Source organism: Lissotriton vulgaris, chromosome 1_1 (genome assembly GCF_964263255.1).
Source record: "Lissotriton vulgaris chromosome 1_1, aLisVul1.2, whole genome shotgun sequence".
Classification (NCBI taxonomy): Eukaryota; Metazoa; Chordata; class Amphibia; order Caudata; family Salamandridae; genus Lissotriton; species Lissotriton vulgaris.
In genome coordinates, this window is record NC_141685.1 from 1,961,780,301 (window position 1) to 1,961,793,321 (window position 13,021).

A 13,021-nucleotide genomic window follows, 5' to 3' on the forward strand; every position below is an offset into this window, starting at 1 on the left:
CATGCTTTCCATATCTTTTTTTGTAAATAAAGAGACTAAAGGTTTATGGTCAGTCTGCACTTCGAAAGGAGTTCCCCAGATGAAGAATTTGTAGTGGCAGACCGCCCAGTAGACCGCTAGTGCTTCTTTCTCTATGGTAGAGTAGTTTTTTTCTGATGCCGTGAGAGTCCTGGATGCAAAGGCCACCACCTTGATTTTGCTCCCTTCTCTTTGTGCTAGGGTGGCCCCTACCCCCCGGTTGCTGGCATCCGTAAAGATGATAGTCTCTCCGTTTGGGTCAAACTTCCCAATGAATGGGGCTTCAATGATGGCCTTCTTGATGTCTTTCATTGCCGTCTCTTGTTCCTTGCCCCAATTGAAAACACTGTCTTTTTTAATCAAGTCTCTTAGAGGCTGTGACACCATCGCAAAATCTTTAATGAACTTGGCCATGTATTCAGCCAGACCCAGAAATGACAGAATGTCCTCTTTAGACTTAGGAGTAGGGGCATCTCTCACCGCCCTGATCAGGTCACTCTTGGGCTTGATCCCATCTTCCGAGAGGGTGTGACCTAGGTAGTCTACAGCACACACTCCTAACTTGCATTTTGAAGGTTTTGTGGTAAATCCCACATCTCTCAATTTTCTCAGTACCTCCTTTGCCATTTCGTTGTGCTCCACTTCATTGCCCCCGTAGATCAGTATGTCATCTTGGAAGCAAAGGGTGTTCATGCAGTCCTTTAGTACATGTTGCATGACTCTTTGGAAGGCCGCAGCCGCAGACGCCAAACCAAATGGCATGCGCAAGAACTTAAAGTTTCCAAACGGGGTAGTGAATGCAGTGAGCAGTTGAGAGTCCGGGTGCAGTCTAATTTGATAATAAGCTGACGATAAGTCCAGCACGCTGAAATACTTTGCTCCCTTAATCGTGCTCAACATTTCGCCTATTCTGGGAAGTGGATATCTGTCCACCAGGATGTTGGCGTTGAGGCCTCTCAGGTCCACACAGAGCCTAATGGTATTCCCTCCATCTTTTGCCGTGATCACAATCGGGGCCAACCAAGCAGAACTTTCAATCTCTTCGATAACTCCCTGACTAATCAGTCTCTGAAGTTCCTGCTCAAGAGGTTCTCTCATGCGCAAAGGTATGGATCTTGTCTTATGCACAACTGGTTCTGCCCCCTCCTTGAGGATGATCTTGTGCATATAATTCTTAAACACCCCTAGATTGTCACTGAACACTTCTTTAAACTCTTCCATGAGGTTTCCTGCTATGCCCAAGGGGTCAATTAACAACACTTGTTCTGTGTTATTGGGATCTAAGGTGATACCTAACTGTTTCTGATGCTTCCAGCCCAACAAAGTGGAGCCCCTGGAGGAAACATACACCTTTCCCACCGTGTGTCTATCCTTAAAGGAAATCTTCATCGTCACCATGCCCTCCAGTGGTATTCTCCCCTCATTGTACCCCTTGGGATTGATGTCAGGTTGCAACAATTTTACAGAGTGATTAACAAACTTTTCTTCAAAAACATTTTTATCCACCAGGGTGTAGGGTGAGCAGGAATCAGCATACATACTAAATTTAACTCCATCTAGGAGAACATCACATTTGGGATACGAGATCACTTCATCTTCCTCATCCCCACTCAGTTGAAAAACATATGATCTTTCCCCTTCCTCCCCTTGGGTGGTTTCTTCAATGACATTCACTGACTTGCCTGGCGTTTTACACACTTTGGAGAAGTGCCCCCATCTGTTGCACTTCCTACACTGTACATTCCTAGCAGGACACTTCCAGTTACTTGCTAAGTGGTTAGGACTACCACATTTGAAGCACACGATGGGGCCTGACTTACTACGCACCCCCTCTTTATTTTTGTCCCCTACTTTACAGACGGTTTCTCCCTCAGAACTAGACTTGCTTTCCGTCCTCTCTTTACTTGCCCCCTCAGGTAATTTCATTTCCCTGATACATCTCGCGGTATGTTCCAGACCCTTGGCTATGTTCACAGCTTCTTCTAGGTTAGGATTCTTGGTGAGTAACTCCTCCTGCGTCTTAGTGTCATTTGTGCACCGCACCAGTTGATCTCTGATTAAAGAGTCGGTGAGTTGCCCAAATTCGCATGTGGCAGACAGCCCTCTCAGTACCGCTACGTAATTGCTCACTTTTTCTTCCCTTTTCTGCACCCTCTTAAAAAACTTGTGCCTCTCCATTACCACATTTATCTTCTCCTTAAAATGTGCTCCCAGTTCCCTGAGTGTGCTTTCATATACATTGACACCTTCCTCCACTTCCTCCTGGTCGTCTTCTACTAGCCTCCCTGTAATGTCTTCATAGACCTTTCTCCCATGAGTACCCAGGTTGTGGAGTAGTATGTGTTGCTTGCGTATATTGGTGTAATTACTACCGCCTATGGCAATCAGGTACGATTTGAAAATGCCTTCCCACCTTCTCCATGGAATGTCAGGTTCTCCTAATTCGTTTAGAAAGGGGGGAGGTTGACTCATGCCCGCCCCCGCCATTGCCATACAGGTGTGGGATACCTGAAAAAACTTGCCTTCAAAACAGACCACAGAGATGCAGGAGAAACCTTAAAATTTAAATATGTAGACACCGCAATTTTTCCCTGTGTGACCCCAATGATTATTAATTCCACTCTACATTGAAATCAACACAAATATATGAGAGAAGACAATAATTGTGAAAGTTGTAGTAATAGTCCCCTTTCTACTTCCACAAAATGCCTCTCCTCAGACCAATGAGGTAACTGGCCCCCTCCCACTGGCGGGACCTTCCTGTTGAGGTGGCTTCCCTTCACACGATCTTCTCCCGTCACCTCAGGCAAGCTCGTGGAATTTCGTTGTGAAAACAGGTGAGCGTCTCCACCAAATATGCCCGTGGCTCTATATAGCGTAGGCTTAGAACCGAAGGTTGAGTCAGTTAGTGCAGCGCGATATGAGCCAATCTCGAGGGAACCACTCTGCCTCACATCGTAGCCCTGACAGAAAGTTCAGCTTTCACTTTCCGCTTCACACCGCTGTCACCCAGGGGAACGCAGAACGCAGCACGTAGCTAGGTCTTTCCCTCACGCCGCCTGCTGAGAACGAGAAATTCCTCTCAGAGACTGCTGTTTTCACCGTGCTCAGCCTGCGCTTAGCTGTGCCCGACAAGACACCCGACTTTTCCCCCAGCGCGCTGACAGCAGGAGCCCCGCTGGACTGGTGAGGAGAAATCCCGGTGCCCGACCCGACACCCGACGATGGTCCCCACCACCCTTATGACGCAGGGGCTGACTCTAAGGGTTCAGACGCTCTTACTTGAAATTCACTGGAGTCGGCACCTTACACGCTCGCGCTGCCTCAGTGTACTGCTCAAACGCCTGGCTCCGTAATATTTTCCTTAAAGTTCCACTTCAGACTCGCCTGCCGAAGACGTCATATACTTCTCATGACAGCACTCACTTCACCAGGGGAACGACATCCGCTGTCCCTGGCACAGCTTTCCCCGTCCTCGTCGCCAAAGAATGTAGTAATGGACAACACTACATTAAAGGATGATAGGTTCTTTATTACTAAGTAAACACATGGATGTCGTCAGCTGTCTTCTGTCGGTGGCGCTGCTCTGTCAACATTCTAGAGCGAGCGCCGCTTGACACATGGAGCATACCAAGTACAGCCGTAAGGGAGGGGGAAAAGGGCACAAGGTGAAGAATCAGGTCAAGGGGCAAGTTACAACACTGTGCTTATTGTTAAAACGGATGCTTCTAAAGTAGTTGGAAATATGTAGCTGCAATTACCTCAACTTGAGTAATAGTTTCTTCACTGATGTCATTGTTTGGTAACTCAGTAGTAGCCGTCATAGTCATCTGAAAGCTCTGGTCATTCTCTGAAACTGCAATACATTAGAATCAGTTTAAGACTTACAGTTCTGCAACATCCAAATAAAAATTATAAATGCTTACTAATTCAGCAGGACAAACATATTTATGCACCTTTACAATGATGTTTTTGGAACTACTCCTGAAAGTGATTCTCATTGATAACCCAAAAGGAAGTACAAATGCTATGACAAACATGTGCTTTTTAAGCCATACACTTTATTGGGAAATTTATGTCTAGGAAACTGAGTTTTCGTTGCAGTTGTGCAGGTAGTAGTGTAGTGTGCAGGCTGTTAACATCAAGCACATTATCTGCAGAGTATAGTTAGAATTACCAGGAAGAAGGCATTTATACATTCCATCGAGGTGGATGCATCAATACAAAAGAGTCTCGTTAACAAGTAATTGCAGCAAGTTTACACAGGAGACAACAGTTTGCAATATCAATGTAAACAATTGAGTATTCCAAACTAATACAACTGTAACATCAAAAAAGTAGTATTCTTAACTACCATATTAGCCCTAACATCACATTTTGTCCCCACACCAACTTACGCTGTGTAGCTAGGTACTGAATCAAGTGCATGCATTGGTAGCCGTAATCCTTACAGTTTGGGGTGATGTTGGTTAAGGGCGCGCAGCATCTGAATCAGGCATGTCAGGGGAGTTTGTCACAATGGGTGGTGTATTCTGCATCACATCCCCCCCACCCATCTCTCCATCACAGGTCAGCTGGAGATATGGTGATGTGGAAGGATCAGGTATATCAGTGTGCAAGTCAACCATAATGACATCCCAGTTGCTGGCTATGGGGTGTTTGCGAAGTCCTAGTTTGTCCTCCCTGTGCAGGCCAACACTCTCATCCTGCGCTCAATTTCTGAACGACTGCATCCAGGCTGTGAGGTGCGGAGGGTTGGGTGATTTTCATCTGCAAGTGATCAGGCATTTGGCCAACAATAGACCCAAGTCAATGAACCGAGAGGTGACCTTGTGTGAGCACACCGCCTTTGATACGCAAGCCTGGCATCCCTACAAACCTTAGGTTTAAGTCCATTGCAAAATGTATAAACTGACACCTCATTTAATGAATACAAATTCATGATTGTGAATCATCTCATCATGTCTGAAAGGTGGTTAAATGTCACTAAACTTGAATGGTTTGATTTTTAAGATACATTGGATATCAGATTTTGCAGTGCGGGCAAGGATTGCAACAGATAATATGAAGTGTGTTGGAGCCTGCAAAGATACCATTTTAAAGTTGTTTTGGCCTTTTATCAACTTCTATAGAGCAAAAGCTAAAGCAAGAGCCCTATCGAAAGCAGATGTCTGAGAGGCAACGTCACTATTGATGCTTGCCCCTTTAGACAATTACTTGGATTGCTGGCAGCTTCTTTTAATGCAGTGCAGTAAACATGTAATTTTCACAGCATAGTTACTGAAGCCCAAGTAAACCAGCTTAGCTGTGAGACAGAATATGATATAATCTGGTATCAGCAATATACCATGAAATATTAGGTGACTGAAATCCCCTAGCTCCTTCAGTCTCTTCTGTTTTTCCAAGATGAAGATTATGTTGCGGTCTGCTGAAAATGTAGTCTGGTCAGAACAAGAGGCAACCTAAAAAACAGAAGAGTACCTCCATTATTAAATGAGTACTTGAATTCTATTTAGACTAACCAGCACATCCAGACTCCGAAAAGCAACTTATCTTCTCAATATATTGTTCTCAAACAGAGAGCAAAAAGGAAGCAGTATTTAGTATATACTCCTTTGTCCTACCTTCAAAAGAATAATTTTATACTGCTCTAGAAACATCAAAATGCTCAAAACAGGCTAGCAGCTGAGCAAGATGGCTGCTGCCTGAGGAGGCTCCGGGGAGGACGTGACCTTCAACGAAAATCCGACCACTTATCCTACATATTCATGCACCTCGGGCATACGCTGAGGCCAGGGGCCGAGCGGCAGCTGCGGGTGAAACTCCGGTGGTAATCCGACAACGGGTTCTGTATTTGCTGACGTCGGGCAGTAGCGGCCTATTTCACTTGTGGAGGCCGGGGACTACATTTTTTAAGTCACCCAGCGTAGAGAGGGAGCGGCGGAACGGCCTAAACGGCGGCGGAGGCACTGGAAATACTATCAGGCACAGCGGAGGAGCACGCGACCCAACACGACAGCTGAGGAGGAGGCACTGACTACAACACGCTGTGGTGGCCTATTTCCCAGGTGACGGCCGGGGTTTAGATTGCCGACAGCACCCAGCATGGAGAGAGGAGGCGGCGGAACGGCGGCGGAGGCGGCAAAATACTTTCGAGCACAGCGGAGGGGTGAGCGAACGGCACAACAGCTGGGGCAGAGGCGCTGACCGCAACATAGTGGCCTGAGGCTTAGGGGGCACATCTGCACGGTGAGGCCTGGTCGCCGGGGGATAGCCGGGGCCTGGATTACCTGAGAGCCCGGGGGAATACCGAACAACGTCAAGAAGAGTGTCCCAGCGGATGGAAGTGAAGCGCTATGTGGTGAGTGCATAAACAGCACAATTCCCCGACACCTTTAGGGGTATTTAAAGACACAGAAGTCACATTTCACAACTGAAGACGCAGGAGAACTTGACTGAATACAGGCACTTGCCCCAATCGGGCGGCAGTTAGCCGGGCTGCATAGTGAACAACCGTGGCAAACAGCAAATACCCCCACCCCCCTCCTGGTACTCACGCTACAGACTCTGTGGGAAGCACGTCATATTGACTGAGGGGCTCTTAGTGACCTACGGGCCACGCAATCCGACAAGCTCAAGGCGGACGACGGCAACTAACAGCGGCATACCCTGACAACCCGAACATCAACATGGCAGACAGGGGCCTACGGTCGCAGACCACGCAAGCCAAACTGGACAAATACGGGAAGGATTTTCCGCCGCTTACGGAAGAAAAAGACTCATCAGGAAAGGCCATGGGGGACGGTGGTTCCAAAAAAGTGACTCTAGAAGACATAATGGATGACCTTACCAGCGTTCAGGCCACGGTAGCCTCAATTTCCACAGATGTGTCGCTGTTGAGGGCAGACTTTCAGAAAATCACATCTAGGGTCACGACGGTTGAACATGTCACAAAAACCTTAGTAACGGACACAGCTGCACTGCAGAAAACTGAATCACGGCTTACCACTGAGAATAAATTATTGGCGGAGAAGCTGGACGATCAGGAAGGGCGCTCGTGCAGAAGTAACATGCAAATTCTTGGACTTCCGGAAAGTGAAGGCGCTCCTGCGATGGATTTGTATGTGGAAGACCTCATAAAGAACAGGATGCAACTGAAAGGACTTTTAACCTTCTTTTCCGTCGAACGGGCCCACAGAGTTCCGGGTGTAAGATCTTAACCGGGAGCCCCCCAGACCAGTGCTCGCACGATTATTCACCGTGATAGGGACGCAATACTACAAACTGCAAGAGTATCCCCGCCGATTCGTATACAAAACTCAGCGATCTCCTGCTTCCCGGACTATACTGCGGCGGTTTCACGGCACAGTCGTGGTTTCTTGGAGGTTAAGAAAGCTTTGAGAGCTAGAGAAGTGCCTTACTCAATGTTATTTCCAGCAAAACTCAGGGTGGTAGCAGATGGAAAAACGTGGTTTTTCGAGACACCAGAAGAGGCCCATGATTAGCATGAAGGATGGCATGGCGGCGAGTGGAGGGGCAGCGTCGCGGGAATAGGGGACAACGCCATCGGAATGACGACGAGAACTTGAGCAGCCAGGACCGCCGCCAGTCAGACGAGGAAAGTTCACAAAGTGTGGAAGCAGAAGACCTCGGCCATGGATGAAACTGAAATGCGGGAAAAGGGCCAAATAATGGACACCCGTGTATAGACAGGACCGCAGCTGAACTGACTCAGGACACTGGGCTGAAGCGGGCCCCAGAGGGTAGGGGAGGTCGCAACCTCCTTGGACTTCTTACCCCCTTCAAGCAAGTACACTGTTGTGGGATGGGATGAAGCACTCTGCTAAGTTGGGGTGGCGGGCAGTTCAACGCCAGTCAGGCAGGGAGGGAGGGTGGGACACAGAGTAGGGGAGTAAGAGTTCTGAGTTTAGTTGTTGTAGTTCGCACAGGCATTGACAAATTAGTGCAATGTATACAAGCTGGCAGGTTTCCATATTGTACGATAGGGTTGCAGCTGACATTCATTTTTTACCACATCAACGGCACAGTACACGACGATGGCGAACAGCCAGGACACGGCCCCCGAAGTTCAGGTGACCCCACTCACACTACTTATATGGAACGTACATGGGCTAGGAGACCAAATTAAGAGAGGGCTGGTAATGCGGGCCTTGAAGCCTCAGGCTCCCACAGTGGCACTCCTGCAAGAAACGCACCTCGTGGGCCCGGCATGTAAGGCGTTAGACAGATGGGGGTACAAGATGGCGGTACACTACGAATTCTCATCAGGGTCCAGAGGAACGGTATCCCAGTGAGGAAAAACTCTTCCTTCATAGAACCTCAAACCAGAAAAGAAGATCACGGGAGGTAGGCCGGTTAATGTGATATCAGTATACATCCCCTTGGCGCTCCATGCAGTGGCACTCCCAGCCCTCAGTGATTTTCTGCTGTCTCTGCCGGAAGGGGATTTAATTATTGGGGGGGATTTTAATGCCACGATGGACGCCAGCTTAGACAGGCATCCTGTAAGGACACCGACGTCGGGCGTTTCCCGCCTACAGAGCTTCACGGAAGCAATGGAGCTGATTGACATATGGAGGCATGCCCATCACGCAGAGCGACAATACACATTTCACTCAACAGTCTGTCTAGAATAGACTATTTCATGACCTCGGAGCCCAGTCTGCAAAATGTAGAGGACATTGCGAACAAACATAGGGGTATATCGGACCATTCACCTGTAGTGTTGACCTATTCATATCATCACAAATCCCGTAAGAGGCTCTACCCTATTTATCCAGGATACTTGCAAGTCCCAAAAAGAATACGAAAAGAATTCCATAAAGCCACAAAATATTTCTTCGCAGATAACACTGCATCTGTTGACTCCCAGTCAGTATTATGGGAGGCCTACAAGACGGTTATTAGAGGACAGGCGATAGTTTCCATCACAGGACACAAACGGGAGAAACAGAAAGACTTAGCAGAGTTGGAGCTAGAATTGCACGCAGCTGAAACATGCATCAACACACGCTTTACAACTTAAACAACAATAATACAGGGAATATCTGCGACAGGAGACGGTGTCTGACCTCACAGCGACAAGGCATAAAGTATATGATGTTGGGGACAAAGCAGGAAAGCTCCTCGTTTGGCTGGATAGGTGTTAGCGAGGCACCAGGGGTATACCGCAACTGCGGACCGCAGGGGGCCAACTCACATCAGACCCGCAATCCATAGTACAAATATTGGCAGAATATTTCCGAGAGGTATATACATCGACATTGAGCATGTCGGAAGCTGAGGCTGCGGCCTCTATAAAAGAAATAGCAATGCCCAACTCATGCAGGAGGCAACCCTGGAGCTAGAGGCGGATCTCACGGAAGACGAATTGCAAGCAGCAATCCAATCGCTGCAACTGAGCAAAGCACTGGGACCCAATGGGATCCCAGTAGAATTGTACAAACAGATGGTAGGCACCATCAGTCCACATTTGCTTAAAATGTACATCGATAGCTTAGATAGAGGCGAACTGCTGCTCGACCAGAGAATGGCCACAATAGTGGCTATCCCAAAACACGGTAAGCCACCGTCCGAGTGTACCTAATATCGCCCAATATCGCTGCTCAATGCGGAGGCAAAAATACTTGCTAAAGTGCTGGCAAATAGATTGATGGTGCATCTCTCACAATTGATTCACCCAGACCAATCAGGCTTTATGCCAAATAGAAACACGGCGCTTAACCTCAGGCAACTGTATGGAACGTTGGCTAAGACACACACCCTGTCGGAACCGACGGCAGTCATGTCCCTAGATGCGAGGATGGCTTTCGATATGGTGGAATGGAGTTACTTATTCGCAGCCCTTCCGCACCTGGGATTTGGCCCCAAGTTCTGCGCCTGGATACGCCTCCGGTACACCGGGCCTCAGGCATGTGTGGCGGTCAATCGGCACATGTCAGACGCTGTGCCGCTGGCGAGGGGAACGAGTCAGGGATGTCCCCTGTCACCGCTCCTTTTCGCTTTAGTGTTAGAACCCCTCGCGGCCTGGATTAGAGAAACCCCACTGTTGAGAGGTGTGCGGTAGTTAAAGGGATGGGAAGACCGAATTTCCCTCATTTTAGTGTACCTCACGGACCCTGAAAACTCCATATCAGTGCTTCTCGAGATGCGCGATAATTTTGGAAACATCTCGGGGTATACTATCAATTGGTCTACATCGGTTTTATATATGCTTAAGGGGACCGCGCCACGGTTCCCTTTGGATTGCCCACTGGTAGTCTCCCAGGACCCCTTTAAATACTTGGGTATTTACATCGCGGAGGATTCAGCGGAATTCTTTTCCAAAAACCTGGCGCCCCCCCGGAACGCCTGAGGAGAGACGTGAAACATTGGGAATCACTCCCTCTGACGCTGTTGAGAAAGGCAGCGTTATTCAAAATGATGGCCTTGCCCAGGTTCTAATACGCCCTTGAAAACACGCCGTTTCCGGTGCCACTAAAGTACTTTAAGCAAATAGCAGTGCTAGTTTCCACACTGTTATGGGGCAACAGACACAAACAACATTGCACCTAGGATGGTATGACGGAGGCATTGCGCTCCCCAACATCCAATTATACTACTGGGCTGCACACCTCAAGATCATAAATCAATGGATCCACGCCCCCCAGGCTGATCCAGCATATATGGCGGACAGGGCGCAGTTGGGCACGGGAAACATGCTTGCGGTCTTATATAATAAAGGACAAGCCATGAAGCTGGCGGGACCGACAAAACATGTGATGGGGATAGTTCGGATGTTGACTTTGGTGACGGGTAGGGGAATTGGGTTAGAAAGGTCACTTATGGTTCGAAGTGTGATCAGCTGGGAGAAGTCGGTAGTCTATGGAAACTTATGTCACGAGCTATGTAAGCCTATTGTAATATATGAATGTATAGACTAGGATTGTCTTGCCAATGTTATGAACGAAAATAATAAAAACAGTTATAAAAAAAATGCTCAAAACAAAACGTTACATGTAAAGCAGAAAGGTCTTTGGGGCTTTCCCAAACTGAGAAATGGATTGTAATTCCTAAATATCCAGTGGGAGAAATTTCTATCAGCAGAAACATGATCACTAACATCCCACATGGGTTCTTGTTCACTAAGACACTTTCCCTCAATGGGACATTTACTTAGCTAGTCTGGAAAAACATCAGTGATAGCTTTGGGAATGACAGAATAAGTATAAAGTGAATTTTAGTCAGGGCCAGGAGCAAGTGAAGTTACTCTACCACTGGGATGATGTGCTCTCTACGAGGAAGATTTACAACTGTTCTGCAGCGTTTACATTTTTTGTCTGCAAGGATATTTAAAGCTCAATGGTGAACAAAGCACCCATCACATCATCCATCATTTCACTACTGTTAATTAAACTCTCATAATTTTCTATCTTAAGGAATGAAGGGGTCCAACTGTCTGGAGAGCTCCTATAACCACTTTTTGCAAGGCACCCTAAGTGCACTCCACACAACCTTTAACTAGTCCCTTTTTACCTGTACAAGAAAATAAACGGTCTCCTTTTGGTGTGTGTTTTCTTGTTACCTCAATATGCTGCTTCTCTGTTAGGTCTGCACATTTTCAAGAAAAATAAATCCAAATTACGAATAAAGAAGGAGAAGAAAAAAAGCCATGTGGCGAATTACATATTTTTTTCTTTCTGCCCTACAAATAAGTGTCTGTCCGCCCTACTGTGACCGTCCCCTTTAACAGGGAAGAGAGATAACGGACTCTGCAAAGCCCTAGGAAAGATAAATAAATAGTACTTTTTTTTTATAAAATCGGTTGTATTTATTTTTAACATGGTTTCTCTGTTTTAATTTACTTTGATAATCACTTGGAGATCACTAAAGCAGCTCTAGAACACATTTTTAAAGTCACTTCTTATATTTACTGTTTTAGGCATGTACTGTTCAGAGGAAAAATACCAGCTTTAGGTGATTTTTCTATGTGTTGTACTGGACGGACATTAAAATACAAATGCGGCAAGGTTACGACACAGAATAGGTTATAATTATTTCTTAGACGAGACAAATCACACTTAAAAGGGTCTCTAGGTTCTGCTACATAGCCAGAGGTTGAGGCAACAGATTCGAGTCTTAAGAATTATAAACTGAATAGCGAGGCTAAAACAACCATGTTTTAAGAGCTTTTTTTAAACAATCTACAGTCAGTGCAAGCACGAAGAGGTGTTGGAAGCTGGTTCCTGTGCTGAAAAGCCGAGAAGGATCTGCCCCCATATCTAGCAGTACAGATGCGGCGAGGATGTGACTAAAGATTCCCGCTAGAACTGAAACTCCTAGTGGGAGCATACCATTTAAGTTTCTTCTTTAGGTATTGTAGTCCATTCCCATAAAGAGGTTTGTGAACCAAACAAAGGAGTTTAAAAAGTGATCGCTGTTTTATGGGCAGCCAGTGGAGACTTCCTTCTGAGAATGCGTTCTGCGGGCGACCGAGGGGAAACGTGACAAACTAGCTGTACCACAGAATTTTGAACCACCTGATGTTTGGCAAACAGTCCATCATTCAGAGAAGCAATTTGCTCATTCCCATAGTCCAGACGACTAATTAGAAGGGTCTGGACTAGGGATTATCTTGATTAAAGCAGTACCCACTGAAACACTTTTCTGAGAGGACACATAATTCCAAAATATGAGTCCATGGTGGCGTTCACATGTTCCTTCAAGGAAAGGTTCTCATTCACCATGAACCCCAAGTTTCTCATCACGGCATCCGGAGTTGGAACTATGTCCAAACTATGAGGCCACTAATCCTCAGACCATCTCTAAAAATAACTGCCAAAGCCAATAAACCGCATAACCAAGACCTATTGGATTTGCAAATACTGTTTTTTTTAGGTTTTCTTTTAAATATGATTTAGGACCTAACAGGGTTTATGGTTTAAACCAGTGTCCTAACTAAAAGTATATATGTATGTATATGGTATTTCTTTAGTGCAAACAT

At 46.6% G+C, this 13,021-nt stretch overlaps 1 protein-coding gene across 3 annotated transcripts in view; it reads right to left on the reverse strand.

The window, feature by feature from the left end:
• Positions 1–13,021, reverse strand: part of DMTF1 (cyclin D binding myb like transcription factor 1) — a 482,730-nt gene that overhangs the window by 393,532 nt on the left and 76,177 nt on the right. For all 3 annotated transcript variants that reach the window (XM_086919720.1, XM_086919718.1, XM_086919723.1), the window contains one exon: positions 3,780–3,874. In XM_086919720.1, the coding sequence (XP_086775846.1) occupies positions 3,780–3,874 (95 nt within the window). The remainder of the gene's footprint in view (positions 1–3,779; positions 3,875–13,021) is intronic.